This window comes from Squalius cephalus (genome assembly GCF_949319135.1).
Source record: "Squalius cephalus genome assembly, chromosome: 5".
In the NCBI taxonomy this organism is placed as follows: Eukaryota; Metazoa; Chordata; class Actinopteri; order Cypriniformes; family Leuciscidae; genus Squalius; species Squalius cephalus.
The window spans coordinates 1177501-1197500 of NC_137126.1; the positions used below are offsets into that span (position 1 = coordinate 1177501).

At 37.0% G+C, this 20000-nt stretch overlaps 2 protein-coding genes across 2 annotated transcripts in view; both read right to left on the reverse strand.

Moving 5' to 3' along the window:
- nacc2 (NACC family member 2) overlaps positions 1–13980 on the reverse strand; it is a 40956-nt gene extending 26976 nt beyond the window's left edge. Inside the window, exon 1 of the mRNA XM_079872163.1 lies at positions 13765–13980. The gene's annotated coding sequence lies outside the window, so the exon portion shown is untranslated. The remainder of the gene's footprint in view (positions 1–13764) is intronic.
- A 2413-nt stretch (positions 13981–16393) lies between these two features.
- The window catches only part of tmem250 (transmembrane protein 250), a 4579-nt gene continuing 972 nt past the window's right edge, over positions 16394–20000 (reverse strand). The window contains exon 2 of the mRNA XM_079873087.1: positions 16394–17916. Within this exon, the coding sequence (XP_079729213.1) occupies positions 17337–17916 (580 nt within the window). The 3' untranslated portion in view covers positions 16394–17336. The remainder of the gene's footprint in view (positions 17917–20000) is intronic.

The window sequence follows — 20000 nt, forward strand, 5'->3', positions numbered from 1 at the left end:
TCATATTATGATGAATGGGAGAAAACGTGCAACACACATATGGCGGAATAAGCCCCGCCCCCTAAATAAAAGAGCCAATCAGCATATGGTAAAGCCATTATGTCACTGCTGCCGGCGTCCAGAGAGAAATAGAAGCTTTTTTAACGCTATTTGTTGCTGAAATATGTTTGAGGCAAGACAGACAAGACTGTCCTTAAGATATTACTGGGAAGAAGTGAAAGTGAAATGGAAGAGAGATCCAGCAATACTAAAGAACACAGAGTAACAGGGTAACACGGTAACAGAGTAAAACGAGTAACAGAGTAACAGAGTAACACGGTAACAGAGTAAAACGAGTAACAGAGTAAAACGAGTAACAGAGTAAAACGAGTAACACGGTAACAGAGTAACGTAACAGAGTAACACGGTAACAGAGTAACACAGTAACACGGTAACAGAGTAACACAGTAACACGGTAACAGTAACACGGTAACAGAGTAAAACGAGTAACAGAGTAAAACGAGTAACACGGTAACAGAGTAACACGGTAACAGAGTAAAACGAGTAACACGGTAACAGAGTAAAACGAGTAACACGGTAACAGAGTAAAACGAGTAACACGGTAACAGAGTAAAACGAGTAACACGGTAACAGAGTAACACGGTAACAGAGTAACACGGTAACAGTAACACGGTAACAGAGTAACACGGTAACAGAGTAAAACGAGTAACACGGTAACAGAGTAAAACGAGTAACACGGTAACAGAGTAAAACGAGTTAAACGAGTAACACGGTAACAGAGTAAAACGAGTAACACGGTAACAGAGTAAAACGAGTAACACGGTAACAGAGTAAAACGAGTTAAACGAGTAACACGGTAACAGAGTAAAACGAGTAACACGGTAACAGAGTAACGTAACAGAGTAACACGGTAACAGAGTAACACAGTAACACGGTAACAGAGTAACAGTAACACGGTAACAGAGTAACACGGTAACAGAGTAACATGAGAACATAGAAACACTGAGTAATGACCAACTACACTCAAGCAAACACAGTTCTAAACCGTGACTTTTAGGTGTGTGTGTGTGTGTGTGTGTGTGTGTGTGTGTGTGTGTGTGTGTGTGTGTGTGTGTTAGAGAGAGAGTGTGTGTCTGTGTGTTAGAGAGAGTTTGTGAGTGTGTGTATGTGTGTCTGTGTGTTAGAGAGAGAGAGAGAGTGTGTGTGTGTGTGTGTGTGTGTGTGTGTGTGTGTGTGTGAAGGTATGTGTGTGTTAGAGACAGAGTGTGTCTCAGAGTGTGTTACAGAGAGAGAGAGTGTGTGTGTCTCTGTGTGTTAGAGAGAGTGTGTATGTGTGTGTGTGTGTTAGAGACAGAGTGTGTGTGTGTGTGTAGGTGTGTGTGTGTGTGTGTGTGTGTGTGTGAGAGAGAGAGAGAGAGAGTGAGTGTGTGTGTGTGTGTGTGTGCCTGTACTATCTATTAGAGAGAGAGAGTGTGTGTGTGTAGGTGTGTATATGTGTGCAGTTGTGTGTTAGAGACAGAGTGTGTGCGTGAGTGTGTGCGTGTGTGTGTGTGTCTGTGTTACAGAGAGAGAGAGTGTGTGTGTGTGTGTGTGTGTGTCTGTCTGTCTGTGTGCTAGAGAGAGAGAGAGAGAGAGAGTGTGAGTGTGTGTGTGTGTGTGTGAGAGTGTTAGAGACAGAGTGGTGCATGAGTGTGTGGTTAAAAGTGTGTGCGTGTGTTTGTGTGTGTCAAACGCGTCTGAAAGTGACTCAACACACAAATCACACCCACATTTCTATCAAGCAACTCTCTCCTGCTCCACACACACACACGCACACACACACTCTTTCCAACTAGTTATGAATAAGAGGTTGAGTATATAACTGGTTATGGGTTGTGAAGTCGAGCATCACTGCTGTGCTATTGCTCACACTCGAACAAACCCTTTAAGAGACAGTTCACCCAAACCTGAAGCCCGTGTCATCATGACTCCCTCGTGTCCCTCGTGTCTTTGAAACACAAATGATGATATTCATAAGGAAACCTGAGAGCTTTCTGTTCATCCATCGACAGTCTATTTACCTCACACTCGGACGCTTCAAAACGGCCATAAAAAGATTGTTAAATAAATCGACATTGATCAGTGAATGTGTATAAAGCACTTAATATGGTAAACAGAAACTCAACCGTACGTGCCTGACGTGGGAGAACAAGCAAGCGATCGTGATAAATAAATAAATAAATAAATAAATGTAAAATAAAAAGCTAAATTAAAAATAAATATAAAATAATAATACATTAATTAAATAATTTATATATATATATATATATATATATATATATATATATATTTTTTTTTTTATTTTTTTTTTTTTTTATAATTGTAATTATTAGAAAAAATGTAAAAATAAAAAATACAAATTATAAATATAAAAAAAAAATATAAAAAAGGATTAATAATTACTTTTATTTATAATTAAAAATGAAATAATTTGAATAATTTGAATTTTAAAAAAAAAATAGAAATAAATAATCAATAAGTGAAACTCTGGTTGGATGCTTCTGTGTGTGGTCTATGGTAAATCTGAAATCAATAGTGAATTCATAAAAGTCTCAGTGTTGGTCGATGACTGTCTGTGCAGAAAACACCAGAGGAGAGTGCAAACAGACTTCAGGATCAGAGAATGCAGAAGTACGAAGCACAGACACATCAGGAAACAGAGCAGAATGCAGTTTATCTGCTATTTAATGTCTCAAACACACACTTCAAACGTTCTGAGACTGGTTCTAGGTTATTTCCAGGATGACTGGTGTGTGTAAAGCACAACGTTATATCCTTCTCTGCACACACGGACCGATACTGTGGAAGTGTGAGAGGGGATTTCAGCGCAGAAACAGTCCAGATAACACACAACATGAACACACCGAGTCCGTGAGTTTCCCTCCGCAGACCTTCAGATCATCACGTGTTCCAGTCGCTATTGTGCTGTTTCTAAAGGATCCTCCTACAATATGTTTACATGCATTCAAGGTCACACTGCAAACAGTGCTTTTCTTACTCAGGGTTTGTGTCTTGTTTCCAGTCCAAATATCAAAAAATACTTACATCAAGAAGCATTTACTAGACGAGTAAAATGACATATTATGTCTTGTTTTCTGGGGAAATAAAAAAAAATGAAGTGATTTGTTGCTTAAAACAAGCAAAATGATCTACTAATGGGGTGAGAAAAATAATGTTGTTTCTGTTTGAATTAAGATTATTTTTCTGACCCCATCGGCAGATCATTTAGCTTTTTAAAGCAACAAATCACTTCATTTTGATGAATTCCCCTGGAAAACAAGACATATCGTATTTCAGTTTACTACTTTAGTAAATGCATCTTGATATCTATCTAAGAATCTATATTATCTATAATATCTAAGAATTTTTAGATATTTGGACTGGAAACAAGACAAAAATACTGAGTAAGAAAAGCATTTTTAGCAGTGATAAAACACTAATTCCCCATAATCTCCAGTGCAGCGTCAGCTCTTTTCTCTCAGTGTCTGAAACGCTTCCATCGAGGATTCAGTCTCTCTAAGCCCCGCCTCTCTGAGAGCTGCTCTGCTCTGATTGGTCAGAAAGCAAACGCTCATTATCATATCTGAATCTCAGCTCTTGATCTCAGTGATACGAACAGTAACGATAGCGTGGGTTTTACCGTATCAATCTCAGAAAACAGCGTCTTCTCCACACAAACCAAACTCTTCCAGTCTCAGATACACTACAGTGTTTGAGGGCGGAGCTAAGAGATACAGTTCAGCCAATCAAGACCAGAGGCGGGCATTATGCAAATTAGTTACAACCCTACAAAAACTCAATTTATCTGCACTTATCTGTGCATTTTACACTCACAAACAGCTTTAATACACACTACATGAAAGGGAATTTCCGAAACACCATAATCCAATCCCACACAATTAAGGCAAGCCCGTCTCTGGACGCCTCATGAATGACTAAAACAATTATCTTGACTAAAGCATTCCAGTAATAACTGATGAAGAAGAGCAATAATGATCTCATCTCATCATTATCCGGTAATAGAGAACTGAAAACATGCTAAACTAAAAACACTCATGATCTGACCCATCATCATCATCATCATCACACACACACACACACACACACACAGATGAACACGTCAGCTCACAGTGTGTTCAGTGAAAGCGTGAGTGAATAGAGTAAAACTCTCTGCTGAGTAAGTACACATATGAGTCAGAGACTAACAGCTCCAACGGCCACAACGAAAACCAGCTGTGTGTGTGTGTGTGTGTGTGTGTGTGTGTGTGTGAGACAGAAGTGGAAAGAGTACCTGAAAACCATACTTGAGTAAAAGTACAGACACCTTACAGCAAAAATGACTCCAAGTCACCAATATCAATCCGACTGGAGTAAAGTCTTCGAGGATCTGAGTTCAGCAGAACGTCAGTGTTTTACTCGTACTGAACGAAGACTCAAAGATGAACTAGTCCTCGACACCTAAGACATGTCAGTGAAAAACAAGAAACAGTTGATTTATGAGAAATCACGTTTATTTTCTAAAGTAAAAATAAAAATGAACTCCTCAATATTGTAATAAATCAAGGTCGACACAACAGCCTCTGAGACGTCAACTCTCAAAGCAAACCAATATCCTTCAAAAGAAGTCTCTTCAATATAACGGATTAATAAAATAATGTTAAGTAAAATGAAATAGTCAACGCCCTGTAGATGGCGATATCACTTCTTTATATAGCAGCAATAAAACTGCAGAAGAAAAAGTGCCATGCAAAATGTTTACGAGTAATTGCATTACTCCTCACAAATGCAGTCAAGTAGAGAGTAAAAGCTGCTAATATCTTATTAGATATTCAGCAAAACTACAAAGTAGCCTAAAATGTACAGTAATTACATTTACTCAAATACTTTACACAACTGGTCTGTCGAAAAAATGACACCAAAATCACCAAAAATCAGAGAAAGAGAAATGAATAAAAGTGTTGATTGCAGCATTATGTTCAGATCTGCTCATGTTGCATCGAGGATCTTTTATTCCCAGTTTAAATAACCATTTAGTTTTTCATGCCAGTAAAATAATCAATGAACTCTCGATTCTCTAATGCACAAAAAGCAATAAACTACTTCATAAATGCAAAAAATTACATGATGCCTTTAACACAAACGCAATTTGTTTGCTTTCTATTAATTGGCATTAACATTAATATCAACAATGATTTTTGTCATAATCTTGGAAATGAGTTCCTGTTTTTATTTAACAATTTATAAAGGCTTATATAATATGAGCTGAGATAAATGACATTAATCTCATAATACCATAATGCAGATGTTGTGTAAATACATGTATGCCACATTTGAGCAGCATTAAATGAGTGTAAATACACTGAAGATGCTCAAAACTGTTGATGAAATATTAACCATCTTCAGCGTTTCATCTGGACTGCAGAGAGTTCATTGCTCATCCACACACATATAATAATAATTAAACAAACAGCTTTCACAGTGAACTGAGATGATTGTTAGTTCTGTGAAGTACTCATGTAACCCTCGTTATTGATCATTATCGGTCCGTAAAAACATTAACGAGCCCGGAGGTACGCTGGGTTTGCACTGGATCATGGATGAAGACAGTAGGACAGGAGAAAGACGGGACGTTCCCTGAGATTTTCCAGACGTTCTCCTGGAGCTCAACCAAAGATCTGGATCACAGCAGGAGTGCACAAGATCCAGAAGACCAGGAGAACAAGAATGTGCCAGTCATAGTAAAAGAGATAATTCATAATAATATTGAAGCTCTATAAAGCTGAGCATTACACTTTAGATTCTGCTGAGGGGACGCAGGACTGATATTGATTGTAAGAAAGTGTGTGTGATGATGTTTGCCCATGCAGATTTAAACTCAGAATTCAAAAGAAAAGTCAGAATTTCAGGTTTTAAACACAGAATTCCGAAAAAAGTGAGAATTGTGAGATATAAACACAGAATTCCAGGGAAAATAGTCGGAATTCTGGGCTTTAAACTAGGAATTCCGGAAAAAAAGTCAGAATTCTGGGCTTTAAACTGAGAATTCAGGGGGAGAACAAGGCAGTTTTCCAGGCGTTAAACTCAGAAATCCGGAAAAAATTTCAGAATTAAGAGATATAAACACAGAATTCCAGGGAAAATAGTCAGAATTGCGAGATTTAAACTCAGAATTCTAGGGAAAAAAGTATGAATTGCTAAATTTAAACTCAGAATTCTGGAAAAAAAGTAAGAATTGTGAGATATAAACACAGAATTCCAGGGAAAAAAGTCGGAATTGCGAGATTTCAACAGAATTCCAGGGAAAATAGTTGGAATTGCGAGATTTCAACTCAGAATTCTATGGAAAAAAGTCAGAATTGCAAGATCTAGCCTAAACTTCTGAGAATTCTGAGAAAAGTAAGAATTGTGAGATATAAACACAGAACTCCAGGGAAAAAAGGCGGAAAATAGTCGGAATTGCGAGATTTCAACTCAGAATTCTATGGAAAAAAGTCAGAATTGCAAGATCTAGCCTAAACTTCTGAGAATTCTGAGAAAAGTAAGAATTGTGAGATATAAACACAGAATTCCAGGGAAAAAAGACGGAATTGCGAGATTTCAACTCAGAATTCTGAAAAAAGTAAGAATTGTGAGATATAAACACAGAATTCCAGGGAAAAATGTCAGAAATGCAAGATTTATACTCAGAATTCTGGGGGGGGAAAAGTCAGAATTCCAGTGAGTATTGCAAGATTTAAACTCAAAATCCCGAAAAAAAAGTCTGAATTGTGAGATAAAAAGTCACAATTACCTATTTTACTTTTTTACTCCATGACAGAAACCATCCTTCACAGTTTTCCTCGTGCACTGTACGCCACAGAAGAGCCATAATGTGCATCTGTGGGATTTTTCCACCTGTTTTCTGGTCCAGCAGGTGAAAATGTTGAATAAAGAAGCAACACACCTCTCCTCACTGAGGAATCATTCATAATGATGTTTAATAAATGCTTGACCACTAATAAAAGGGTCACTTTGCTATCACACTGTGAGGATTCCTCACGTCAACTATGATGAAAAACTCCTATGTAAACAAATGAAGAACAATCGTTAGCATGCTAGTTTTAGCAACTGTGTCTGCATTTAGCATGCGCGTGTTTTAACATGTGTATCAAACACAGAAACAGATCCCAGCTCAAACTGTCCTGAACAACAGTGAGCTCTCCTGCTGGAATTATACAATATACACACACAGTCATTCATGTGGAATTATTCACAGACACACACACACACACACATCCATACCATGTGATCATGCCAGGCGTTATGCCAAAGGCCAGTCATGTCACTTACCAGAAATCACAAAGACACAGAGGGGGAGGGAGAGACAGAGAAAACCTTTTAATTTAACAAACTATCAAACCTCCGGCACAAGTTCAACCGTGAATCACACACTCCGAGTCCGTGCCACATTCCTATCATATCGTGGGTTTAATACGTCCATAAAAACACACGTATTGTTCTTTTTTCGCAGACTTGATCTCCTTCATCCCATATTTCCCTTATGAAAAGTACACAGAAATACAATTAAGCATCAACAGTTTTCCGTGAACAGTATGTGGACACTGTTTACACAACATTACATCATTACACCCACATTTCATCCCAATACCTGACCGAACAGGTTAATAGAGGGACCGTAAAAGCTCTGTGTCATAGATATTAATAGCCTTATTCATCAAGGACACATTAAATTGATCAAAAGTGACTTTTATTATGTTACAAAAGATTCTATTTTAAATCAACGCTGTTCTTTTGAACTTTCTATTCATTAAAGAATCCTGAAAAGTCAAATGTGTGACGGTTTCCACACAAATACGAAACATAAATGTGTTCAAATCAGCACATGATCTTTTTTAAAGAAATTAATATTTTTATACATCAAGGACGCATTAAATTGATGTAAAGTTACAGTAAAGACATTTATAATGTTCCAAAATATTTCTATTTCAATTAAACGCTGTTCTTTTGAACTTATCAAAGGTTTCCACACAAATATGAATGTTTTTTAACATTGATAATAATCATAAATGTTTCTTGAGCATCAAATCATCATATTAGAGTGATTTCTGAAGGATCATGTGACACTGAAGACTGGAGTAATGAATAAATGATCACAGGAATAAATTACATTTGACTATATATTCACATAGAAAACAGATTTTTTACATTATAATAATATTTCACTGTTATTTTTGATCAAATAAAAGCAGCCTTGCCGGGCAGAAGAGACTCTTTCAGAAACATGAAATCATCTTATCGACACCAAATGTTTAAATGGTGTGTGTGTGTGTGTGTGTGTGTGTGTGTGTAAAGCAACTGCATTTGATTTGAATTGAAATTTGAATGCAGAGGATCAGAGTCCAGGCGTCAGAAACAGCGACAGGTGCGTCGTTTCTATTAATAATGCCAGTGGGAGTTTAGTGACTGTAAACAACATGGACTACATGCTATCTGAACCCTAACCCTGGAGCGTCGCAGGACTGGCACAACACAGGACTTCACTGATCTCGGCCTCAACTCTGTCATGGGACAAAAATGCTTTTGTTTCTACAGGAATAATATTGTCCAGAAGAACACTGGCTGAGAATAATGCAGTGTGGTTCATCATATTGGAGAGCTGGGGTTGATCTTCGTTTCTTGCATACATGTGAAAAATCACACGGTTGGCAGAAAACTATTTTTCTCATGCCATGGATTATAAAAATGTGTATATATGACATAAACACCCGCCAACACGCCAGATTTCAAATATAATACATGCAATTTTCAATTGTTGTTTTTAAAAAAAGCATCTGAAATAATAAACTATAAGTGCAATGTAGTATTGTCAAAAATATAGTTTTTTTCGATACATATTGACACGGAAATATCTGAAATCGACTTATTCCTGCCGATTTTGAGCTCACACACATAAAGCCTCCTCTCAGGACTAAATTGAGTTATTTTTGCAGCTTATTGCACTTTAACTGTTAAATACACACAAAATAATGTCTGAAGATTTTAGCCGATACCGATAACCGATAATTCTTTATATTTGCAAGCCGATAACAGATATATCGGCTGATAAATATACATCCAAATTTTTATATAAATGTATATAAAAAAAACATTAAAAGTCATGTCACAAACACACAATTATAATGTTCTCATTATGATTTTATGTAGCTTATATGACCGCACATATATTGTATTTTCCTTTTTGAAGTGATTTCAATCGTTTTTATTATATCATGTCAAATAGTATCATGTCATCAGTTGTAGTTTAAGAATCAGCTGAAAAAGCCTGTGTTTAGCTAATGAGAAATAAGACTGTTTCAAGCACGTTATTACCCAGAATGCCTTTAATGAGTCAGATTGAAATACTCCGTTTTAAGATTTATCGGTTATCGGTATCGGCCAAAATGTTCATATCGGTGCATCTCTACTCGCAATACTATTCAGAAGTTGTTTCAACCCCGTTACATTATGTTTGGAATTCATATAGGCTAAAATATCAAGATGCAGTCACATTTAGCTAAAAGAGTGCAGAAGAGACCCATAGTGTAGAGATGTATGAAGCGCAGAACACACAAGTCACTGTTAAACCCAGTAAATCTGTGTGAGCATTTGAACTTGAGCAACATCATATGTGACCCTGGATCACGTCACCGGTCACGAGTCGCACGGGTATATCTGTGGCAATAGCAACAACACACTGTACGGGTCAAAATTATCCATTTTTCTTTCATGCCAAAAATCATTAGGATATTAAGTAAAGATCATGTTCCATGAAGATATTTAGTAAATTTCCACCTGTAAATATATAAAACATGTATTTCTGTGAGTGAATCCAGCACAATCGCCAACATAAATGCACAACTTTAAAAGGAGATTTTCTCAATGTTTTGATTTTTTTGCACCCTCAGATTCCAGATTTTCAATCACATATGTATTCAAGAAGTCTGTCGATCGTGTAGCGCGTACACTATAGAACAAATCCCAGCACGTCTCGAGAGTCCCTGCATGGGCCGAGATCTCATTACTGATGATCAGAGCGAGCTCATTGTGTTCAGATAAGGCCCTCAGCGAAGGGGCCCGTCAGGGTTCGGCCCCGAGACACCCAGCAAACCCCGACTGCCCCTTCAGCCCCATGAGGAATGTGTGGATGAGCGAGGCCTCGGGAAGGCAAATCAGGACACGGTGCAAAAATACAGCTGTGCGCGTCATCGGGCCCTGGACCCCGGCCAAACCAAAGACAGCGCTGTTACAGGCATGCACTGAGACACACACACGGAGAAACACGGCCTTGTGCGCTGCGAGAGAACGCTCCATGCACACAGGGCCACAGAAAGCGGCTTTAAAAACAGGGGGTCATGACCCAAAGATGGACGCACAGACACGAAAAATAGTACTAATTGTCAAGTCGAGTCTCCTTCATTTAAACAGCACTTTTTACAATATAGATCGTTTCAAAGCAGCTTTACAGTGATAACAGGAGATTACAGTAACAGAGATTGTTTAGGCTTTACAGCAGATCTAGAATAAAGTTAGTTTTGATTGATTCACTTCCGATGCAGAGATCATTAGTTAATGCATAATAATAAACAATGTAACTAATCATAAAGTCATTATCCAAACGACTTACAAAAGAGCCAGGTTTAGAGGAGAAAACAATGCATAATAATAGGACTGCACAATTAACCGAATTTGGATTTGGAATTATGGATGCCACAATTATGTAATCATTCAAAGGTGCAAAAAAAAAAAAAAATTACCTTATTCTATGTGTTTAAGATGCGTTTTGTTTATTTCTACAGCTTATCTTAAGCTTCTACAGCTTACCCCATTGTTTTAATTTTAGTATAACATTATAATACCATGCATATTTTTACTTTGGTTTCTTTAAATAAAATAAAAAAAATGTATATTTGACATTTGAGCCTTAATGCTATAGAAAAGCAATACCAGTTTTTCAGGAAGAGTGTTATCAGCTTGTTAATTTTGATATAACTATATGTCACTTCAAACAATGGCTAAAAGCTATTCAAAACATAATTCAATGTAAATTGAGATAATCGTAATTATAATTTCAAGGCAATAATCGACAATTATGATTTTTGTCAGATAATCGTGCAGCCCTACATCATAAAAAACAATGCAACTAACCATATGGTCATGCATTTATCCAGAGCAACTTACGAAAGAGGAACATCCAAAGCCAGGTTTACTAGAGGTGAGAAGAGGAGAAATCCCTTATCGAAAAACCACACGCACAAAAACACATGCGGTCACATATTCTGCACATGGGAACTGTTCTAAACCACACGTTTCCCATGTGCAAAGTGTGTGATCACATGAGGAAAATGAGGGAAATTCATGTGGTTTTTCTTTATTTTGTTGATGCATAGTGAATAAACAGATTCGTCACATCGCAGACGAGAGGAGAAAACACTTCCCATGTCTTCAGTTGTTCATGCCAAAGAGTTTCCAATCAAACTCTAATCTGTCTTTATGTAGAAGCTCGTCTAATCACAGGCCTCGTTCAGATTCTGTACAATGAAATTCCAGGAAGTACTTATTGGTGTTCAAGGACTTCATTCAGAGATCTCACTTTATCAAACAACATCTTCATTATCTTTCAAATTCTGAAAAAGTGAAGTGAAGTGGCTCTATATCTATATCAGACGGGCTACAGTGTTCATTTTGAGTGAAAAGATTGTTTTATTGATAAAATTAAACACTAATTTCACATATATTGTCTTTCAATAATTCAAGCGCTTTTCATGTACCTTTTCATAAATAATGTATTTCAAGGGTTTTCCAGGACTTACATTTCAAAAAGTCAAATTCAAGTACTTGTACGAACCCTGTAATTAGACAAATGCCAACATGGGCATGTTTAGTGATATGCCCTCATACTCAAAAGCCATCAACAAAACTACAGAAGGTCACAGAAAACACACAGGTTCACATTGTGTGAGCAAAACCCATCGATATTCAAGAGAAACCAAAATGGCCAATAACACGTGGGCCTAAAGCGAATAAAAATATTCCGATAGCTTGAAATAGCAACAATAAATTACATTTTGCAAAGGCTGTAAGACTTATTTAAGATTCAGCCACTGGAAAAAAAGCAGTGCTGTACATTCATATTCATATTCAGCACATTTGCAGTAACAGCTGGTGTGAGTTTTACCACGGTGTGAAGAAGCCCTGTGGCTCTACCATACTTCAAAACTATCTCAAAACCTCCTCACACGAGGAGAAACACAGAAAAGCACACGTTAGGCTTCGTTCACTGCAGAATATGACACTATTCTGCTGAAATGACTCACTGTGCACATAAAATATTTGTTAGATATTATCAAGACGGAGAGAGCAATCGTATTCAGGAAATGCCATGGATCACATGTTAGTTTCATAGGAAAGGAGGCATTGTGCACAGTCACATGTCTTGGAAACCAGACAGCAGCATGCAAGAGTCACACACACACACACACACACACACACACACACTTCATGTGGCTATACACTCTCTCCTCTGACCAAACTTCCTTTCTCTAATTTAGTCATCTTCTGAATAATCTTAAAGCAACAAACCCTCAAATCTAAAGCTCAGCACAAGTCTGGTCTGAACACACGATGAACAAACTCGCCTTATCAATCTGTCTCAAACCGTTAGCTGGAAAGAACACACACACACACACACACACACACACACACACAGTGTAATCACCATGGGAAAATCTTGGGAAAAGTTGTGAAAAATATGATACACCGGTGTTTCGCCAGATGAGAAGTTTATCTATGCATCATCTTTTTACTCTTTTTATAACTGAATCATAAATCTCTTTTAATTTCTTTTATAACTGTTTTAATTTCCCCTTGCTTTTATTTTAATCATTTTCTGTAAAGCACTTTGAATTGCCATAGTGCATGAAATGTGCTGTATAAATAAACTTGCCTTGCGTTAGCTGGTTTATGTCCGGCCCATGCCCTGTTCAAGTGAGTTAAAAATGACATCCGGTTTCAATGAACACTGAAATCCACAGCTGAGGATTCAAGCCACAATGAACTTCATTTATGAATAAAAGTATTTCTGCAACCAGAGATTCGGTCATAGCATCAAACACAGAATTTAGCTGTGGCACTTCAATCTGTGTATGACAATCTTTCTTTTCAATATTCAAGAACTTCAAGTTCCTTCAAAGAATATCATTGCACATGCCCCCCCAAAACTGCATAAGAGCATTTTCAGATTGTCATACATGTTAAAACCAGTAGTTGACAGACACAGCTTTGCAAAAGTAAATGTTCTGCTCTGAGTTTTAACAGTTTGATTTTCTGCAGTGAGTGACCATCATCATACTCATCATTCTGCATTAAATCACTAATAAACTCAAACACACACACACGTACACACACACGCACACACACACGTTTCACAATATGCTCGCAAAACACATTCCACCTGCATTCCTTCACTGCCACAGTTTATTTATCTTTTAAACAAGTTTCATCAGCCTGAACGTGAGACATTACTATTAAGAAAGCAAGCCCAAGTTTCAGTGAAATCTGATCCCCATCAGAGTAAATGCAGCTGTACACTCTGAATCATAGAATATATGAAGTAGAAATAAAAATATGGCCCCATATGCGTCATGCAGTCAGAGCTCAAACATGCTGCGTGTCAGATCTGATATTTACCCGGAGACTCTCTCCTTCAGTCGGGCTGTTCCTCTGGATGTGAAGAGTTTCCAGCGGGTCCGCGTGTGTGTGTGTGTGTGTGTTCAGACAGACCCTCCTCACCTCCACTGCTGTCTGTCTGTCTGTCTGTCTACAACAACAGCGATCTGCCCATCTCTCTCTCTCTCTTTCTCTCTCTCTCTCTCCCTCTCTCTCTCTCTCTCTCTCAGTTCAGGAAGTGATTTCGCGTTCAGTCTGACATCATTCTCCAGCGCTTTCAGGAGTTTTTAAAGACACAGTCGGACCGTCCCGTACAGTTCATTTCTAATAAACAATGCCTCAAAAGTAACAGTTAAAGGACATTGTACAGGCTAATGGGTATTATCGAAAAATAAACTCTGATTAATCTCCCCTGGCTGGTGCGAGTGAGATCACCTTAAAAGACCCCATGAAATCAAAATGTAAGTTTTTTGGCTTTTAGATAGATAGATTTCTTTATTGTCATTATATGTTAGCTTTACTGTTAACAAGTGTTCTCCAAAACGGCAAAATTCGCATTTAGAAAATATAAGCATTCAAAACTGGGTCAGGGATTTTGATGACATCACTCTGCACTGTCCAATCAAAGCTCTCTATAATCAGAAGCTCCGCCCCCTACATTATTCACATATGCTGAAGCTGTGGCTGAAATCGGTCACTTGTTCACAAATTTACTATTTTCTACATGGTGAATGGCATCTAGTGCACTATATAGGGGATAGGGAGACAGATTCAGACAGTATGTGCTTTCCATCGGGGCGAATGAAGTCTGGTTTCACGTTAATGTCCCGTGAACCGCCGCAGCTCCGGTCCAGAGACACGAAACACAGAGCGGATCATGTGATCGAGTCGCAGCAGAACAGAAAACACATCGTACTCATTTGAATTCTGCACAGAATGATATTTTAAAGTGATATGAAGGAGATTATGAGGAAAACGGTTAGAGATTAGGAGCAAAACTGCAGCTTTACCGAGCTCAATGGCTCTGAGATATAAACCAAACGCTATTGGCTATTTTTAAAAGGGGGAGGGGCTACTCCATATGCCCCGCCCTGTTTTCATGTTTCAGTGGAAATTACTCAATAATGCTGAACGTTTCAACGCACTTCAGTGGGACTTTTTTTCAAAACAAGACATTTGTTTTGCTATTATGAATGAGTGTGTCATGGATCGCAGAACATACCAAAAGAAGGGGTGGGGGTGTAAATAAGTATTTATAAATGTCTAAAATGTTAGAAATAAATCAATTAAAAAATCTAATTAATTTAAATAAAAGTCACACATCCGCCATGTTTGTAGTTTTTTAACACTTTTTATTTGTGTTTGTAGTTCTAATCGAATCCTCGTCCAATCCGTGTCTCTTTGGAATACTTATTTCACATACTATGATTTGGGACACATTGATTCTAATTTGGAATACTATTTAGGATGGATAGTATGTGAATTTGACGCAGCAAATAGAATATAGATACAATCTTTATTTGAAGCATTAACATTAGTTTCAAAGGTCGTTTACGCATTTTGATTGCTTCTGCAAGTGTTCATATCCAGACTATAAACTTTTATCCCAGTATTATTGTTATTTTTTGATGTTTTCAACACAGAAATAGCAATACTGAGTAGTCGAAAATTGAGAAAAAAAGTCAGAATTTTAAGATATAAACTCACCGTTCTGAGAAAAAAAGTCGCAATTACATTTTTAATTATGAGTCTATATCCCACAATTCTGTCTTTTTGAGATATAATTCCCAATTTCGAGATATAAACTTGCAATTACGAGAAAGAAAGAAAAAACTAGGAAACACAATTCTGAGAAAAATGTCTGAACTGCAAGATAAACGCTCGTATACAATAGCCTTCACTATGGGAGGGCAACAGCACAAGGACTTTTCACTCTCTGTATCACTGCGCTTGTCTTGTTTGTGTTCCAGACAGACGATCAGTGGATTAGTGGGATTTTCCAGGTTTTTTTCTAAAGTCTTTGCTACACCAGTAGGAGATTGCAATTGAAAGTATTTATGGGAGTCATTGAATCATTCATTCAACCAGTTTGTTCAAAAACTTTGATTTATTTACAAAAACTGTGGTTTTGCTTGGATCTATTTTCTTTGGCAGAGCAAAAACAGACAAAGTAACTCACAACATTGTGCGCATAAAATGATAACTTCTTGTTCATCAAACTGTTGCATAAAAGTAATATTCAATTGTGCTGCACTAACTTCTCAGAAACAGCCTAATCCACTGCTAGTTCTAAAGTGGTTTCTGAATTAGTAAGAATTGTGGGCACATCTTTTAAACTAGTAATGACAAATATTGAATCTATAGCGTCAGAAAGTAGTTCCACACACACAGACTTATACGCTTGCAAGAGTGTGTTACGGTCGTAACCAGTAGGGCTGTGAAACGATTGATCACATCCAAAATAAAAGTTTGTGTATACATATGTGTGTGTACTGTGTGTATAATTATTTTGTATATATAAATACACACACATGCATGTATATATTTCAGAAAATATATTTATATATAATTTATATCATTATTTTTCTTAAATATAATGCATATGTGTGTATTTATATATACAAAATAATTATACACAGTACACACACATATGTAAACACAAACTTTTATTTTGGATGTGATCAATCGTTTCACAGCCCTACCAGTGTAACCTTTTTAAGTTCTTTGAGTAAAATGTGCAAAAAGAATGTGTACATGTAGTATTCTGTGCATCTCTTTAAAACAAATTAGGACACAATTTTTTGGCTCGCATTTATTATACACAGAAATCATAACTGCACACACCAGTGCGATTAACTCGATTTTATTCATAGTGTTTTCAGTGTTGTTCCTGAGATGTCATTGAACTGTGCTACACCACCACCGCCCTCTGAGTGGCAGATACGTGTCCCTCGGCCATTTGACACGGGTCATGTTCCAGTCATTCGACAGATGTACATGTGTGTATCAGTTCATCGAGTCTTGACCCCTCTGGCCAGAGCTCTCCAGTGGCTGGTCTGAAGCGTCACCGGTGTCCGTTCGCTTTCAGAACAAAAGAGCATGCTTGGCCAAGTGTGAGGCATATGATGTTTGATCCTCAAACAATAGCAGATTGTACTCACTCACTTTCCTTTCATGCCAGGCTGGCGCCAATAACGCCACACTAATGCAACACGGGCATCAGACTCATGCTCTGATTGGCAACAGACAAATAATATAGTCTGAACGGCGCGAGTAAGTCCATTAGTGAAGGATTTTTCTGCATGAGGAAGAGAAACCGTGATAAAAGACTGACTTTTCAAAAGCAAACGTAAGCATTAAATCGAGGCACATGCAGACCTAAAAATGTATGAAACATTGGGTTTATATTACATCAGATTCCCCAATGCACAAACACACAACACATTTACTCCATTTAAAACATGCACACTCACAACATTTTTCTCACAATGAAATGCACGTTCTTTTTTAAAGACTCAAATGTTTCATCAGGTTGCACGCTCAAAAAACAAACCAAAGTGTCTTTTAGCATTTTTATTCACCCAATCAGAACTTCACATATCAACAAAGACCATGAAACACCATCCCAGGCCTCCGATCAGAAACATGGTCACATGCATGCTGTATATGAACAGATCATTGAGAATCCCGAAGTCCAGTCGACGGTGACCCAGCAGGAGGAGGATGACGGACAGCTTGTACTGAAGGCGAAGGAAAATCCGCACGCTGACGTACTGAAGACAGAAGAGTGCCGACAGCGCCACCCAGAGGAGGGAGGTAAAGAGGCTGCAGCCGAAATACAGGAGGAACCGGATGAAACTATACATCCATCGAGACTTCAGGTACAGGTCAAAGTTGTTGTATTTGGTGCGTACGAGCTGGGCGGTGCGCGCCGGGCCACAGGCGGAGTGCATGCAGGTGGTGTGAGGGCCGTGGAAGGAGCGAACCCTCCGAGGGATGGGAATGACAGGCATGGGTGATTCAGGAAGGCCCACGGACAGGACTCTTCCAGGAACTCTGCATGGTGCAGGATCGCAGGTAACAGCTAAAAGGCAGACGGATGTGAATGTGATGTTACTGTGACCGAGCGCATCGCTGCTCTCATCCGGTGGGAATCTCCATAGCACTGAAACTCTGGGGGAATAAACCAACAAAAACAAAGAAATGATGATTAGTGCTTAGGAGCGTAACAGTACATCCACGTCACGACTTGGTTCGAGACACAATACTAATGCAAAAAACAAAGTCATAATAGAGTTACATTACAGTTACATACACAGTCACATTGTATGTAACAGTAATGTAACTGTAATGTAACTCTGTATGTAAATGTTATGTAATTTTTGTATGTAACTGTAATGTAACTCTTGTATGTAACAGTAATGTAACTGTAAAGTAACTCTGTATGTAACTTATGTAACTATTGCATGTAACTGTAATATAACTCTTGTATGTAACAGTAATGTAACTCTTGTATGTAACAGTAATGTAACTCTTGTATGTAACTGTAATGTAACTCTTGTATGTAACTGTAATGTAACTGTATGTAACTCTTATTTAACTGTTGCATGTAACTGTAATGTAACTCTTGTATGTAACAGTAATGTAACTAATGTAACTATGTGACTGTTATGTAACTATTGCATGTAACTGTAATGTAACTGTATGTAAATGTTATGTAATTTTTGTATGTAACTGTAATGTAACAGTAATGTAACTGTAATGTAACTATGTAACTGTTATGTAACTATTGCATGTAACTGTAATGTAACTTGTATGTAACAGTAATGTAACTCTTGTATGTAACAGTAATGTAACTCTTGTATGTAACAGTAATGTAACAGTAATGTAACTCTTGTATGTAACTGTAACATAACTCTTGTATGTAACTGTAACGTAACTCTTGTATGTAACTGTTATTTAACTGTAATGTAACTATGTAACTGTTATGTAACTATTGCATGTAACTGTAATGTAACTCTTGTATGTAACAGTAATGTAACTCTTGTATGTAACAGTAATGTAACTCTTGTATGTAACTGTAACATAACTCTTGTATGTAACTGTAACGTAACTCTTGTATGTAACTGTTATTTAACTGTAATGTAACTGTATGTAACTGTTATGTAACTATTGCATGTAACTGTAATGTAACTCTTGTATGTAACAGTAATGTAACTCTTGTATGTAACAGTAATGTAACTGTAATGTAACTCTGTATGTAACTGTTATGTAACTATTGCATGTAACTGTAATGTAACTCTTGTATGTAACAGTAATGTAACTGTATGTAACTCTTATTTAACTGTTGCATGTAACTGTAATGTAACTCTTGTATGTAACAGTAATGTAACTGTAATGTAACTATGTGACTGTTATGTAACTATTGCATGTAACTGTAATGTAACTGTATGTAAATGTTATGTAATTTTTGTATGTAACTGTAATGTAACTCTTGTATGTAACAGTAATGTAACTGTAATGTAACTATGTAACTGTTATGTAACTATTGCATGTAACTGTAATGTAACAGTAATGTAACAGTAATGTAACTCTTGTATGTAACAGTAATGTAACTCTTGTATGTAACTGTAACGTAACTCTTGTATGTAACTGTAACGTAACTCTTGTATGTAACTGTTATTTAACTGTAATGTAACTGTATGTAACTGTTATGTAACTCTTGTATGTAACAGTAATGTAACTGTAATTTAACTCTGTATGTAACTGTTATGTAACTATTGCATGTAACTGTAATGTAACTCTTGTATGTAACTTATGTAACTCTTGTATGTAACTGTTATGTAACTCTTGTATTTACATTATACATATACTGCATACATTATAGTTACATACAGAGTTACACTACAGTTACATACAAGAGTTAAATTGCAGTTACATACAAAGTTACATTACAGTTACATATTACATTACAGTTACATACAAGAGTTACATTACATACAGAGTTACATACATATTTTTAATTATTACTAAGATATATGATTCTAAGACCCTTCACTGGAAACACTGATGTTCTGTGATTTTACAAGAATATCATTATGTTTACTTACATTTTCACAATTAGTTCTTATTCTATCTGGATTGAAAACACAAATGCAGTTACTTTGTCAACAAGGTCCGTTTTATAAGAGTTCGATGTTTCTTACTGCTTTAATGGCCACATTGAGTTCTAATTGAATCTGAATAGTCTGATCATA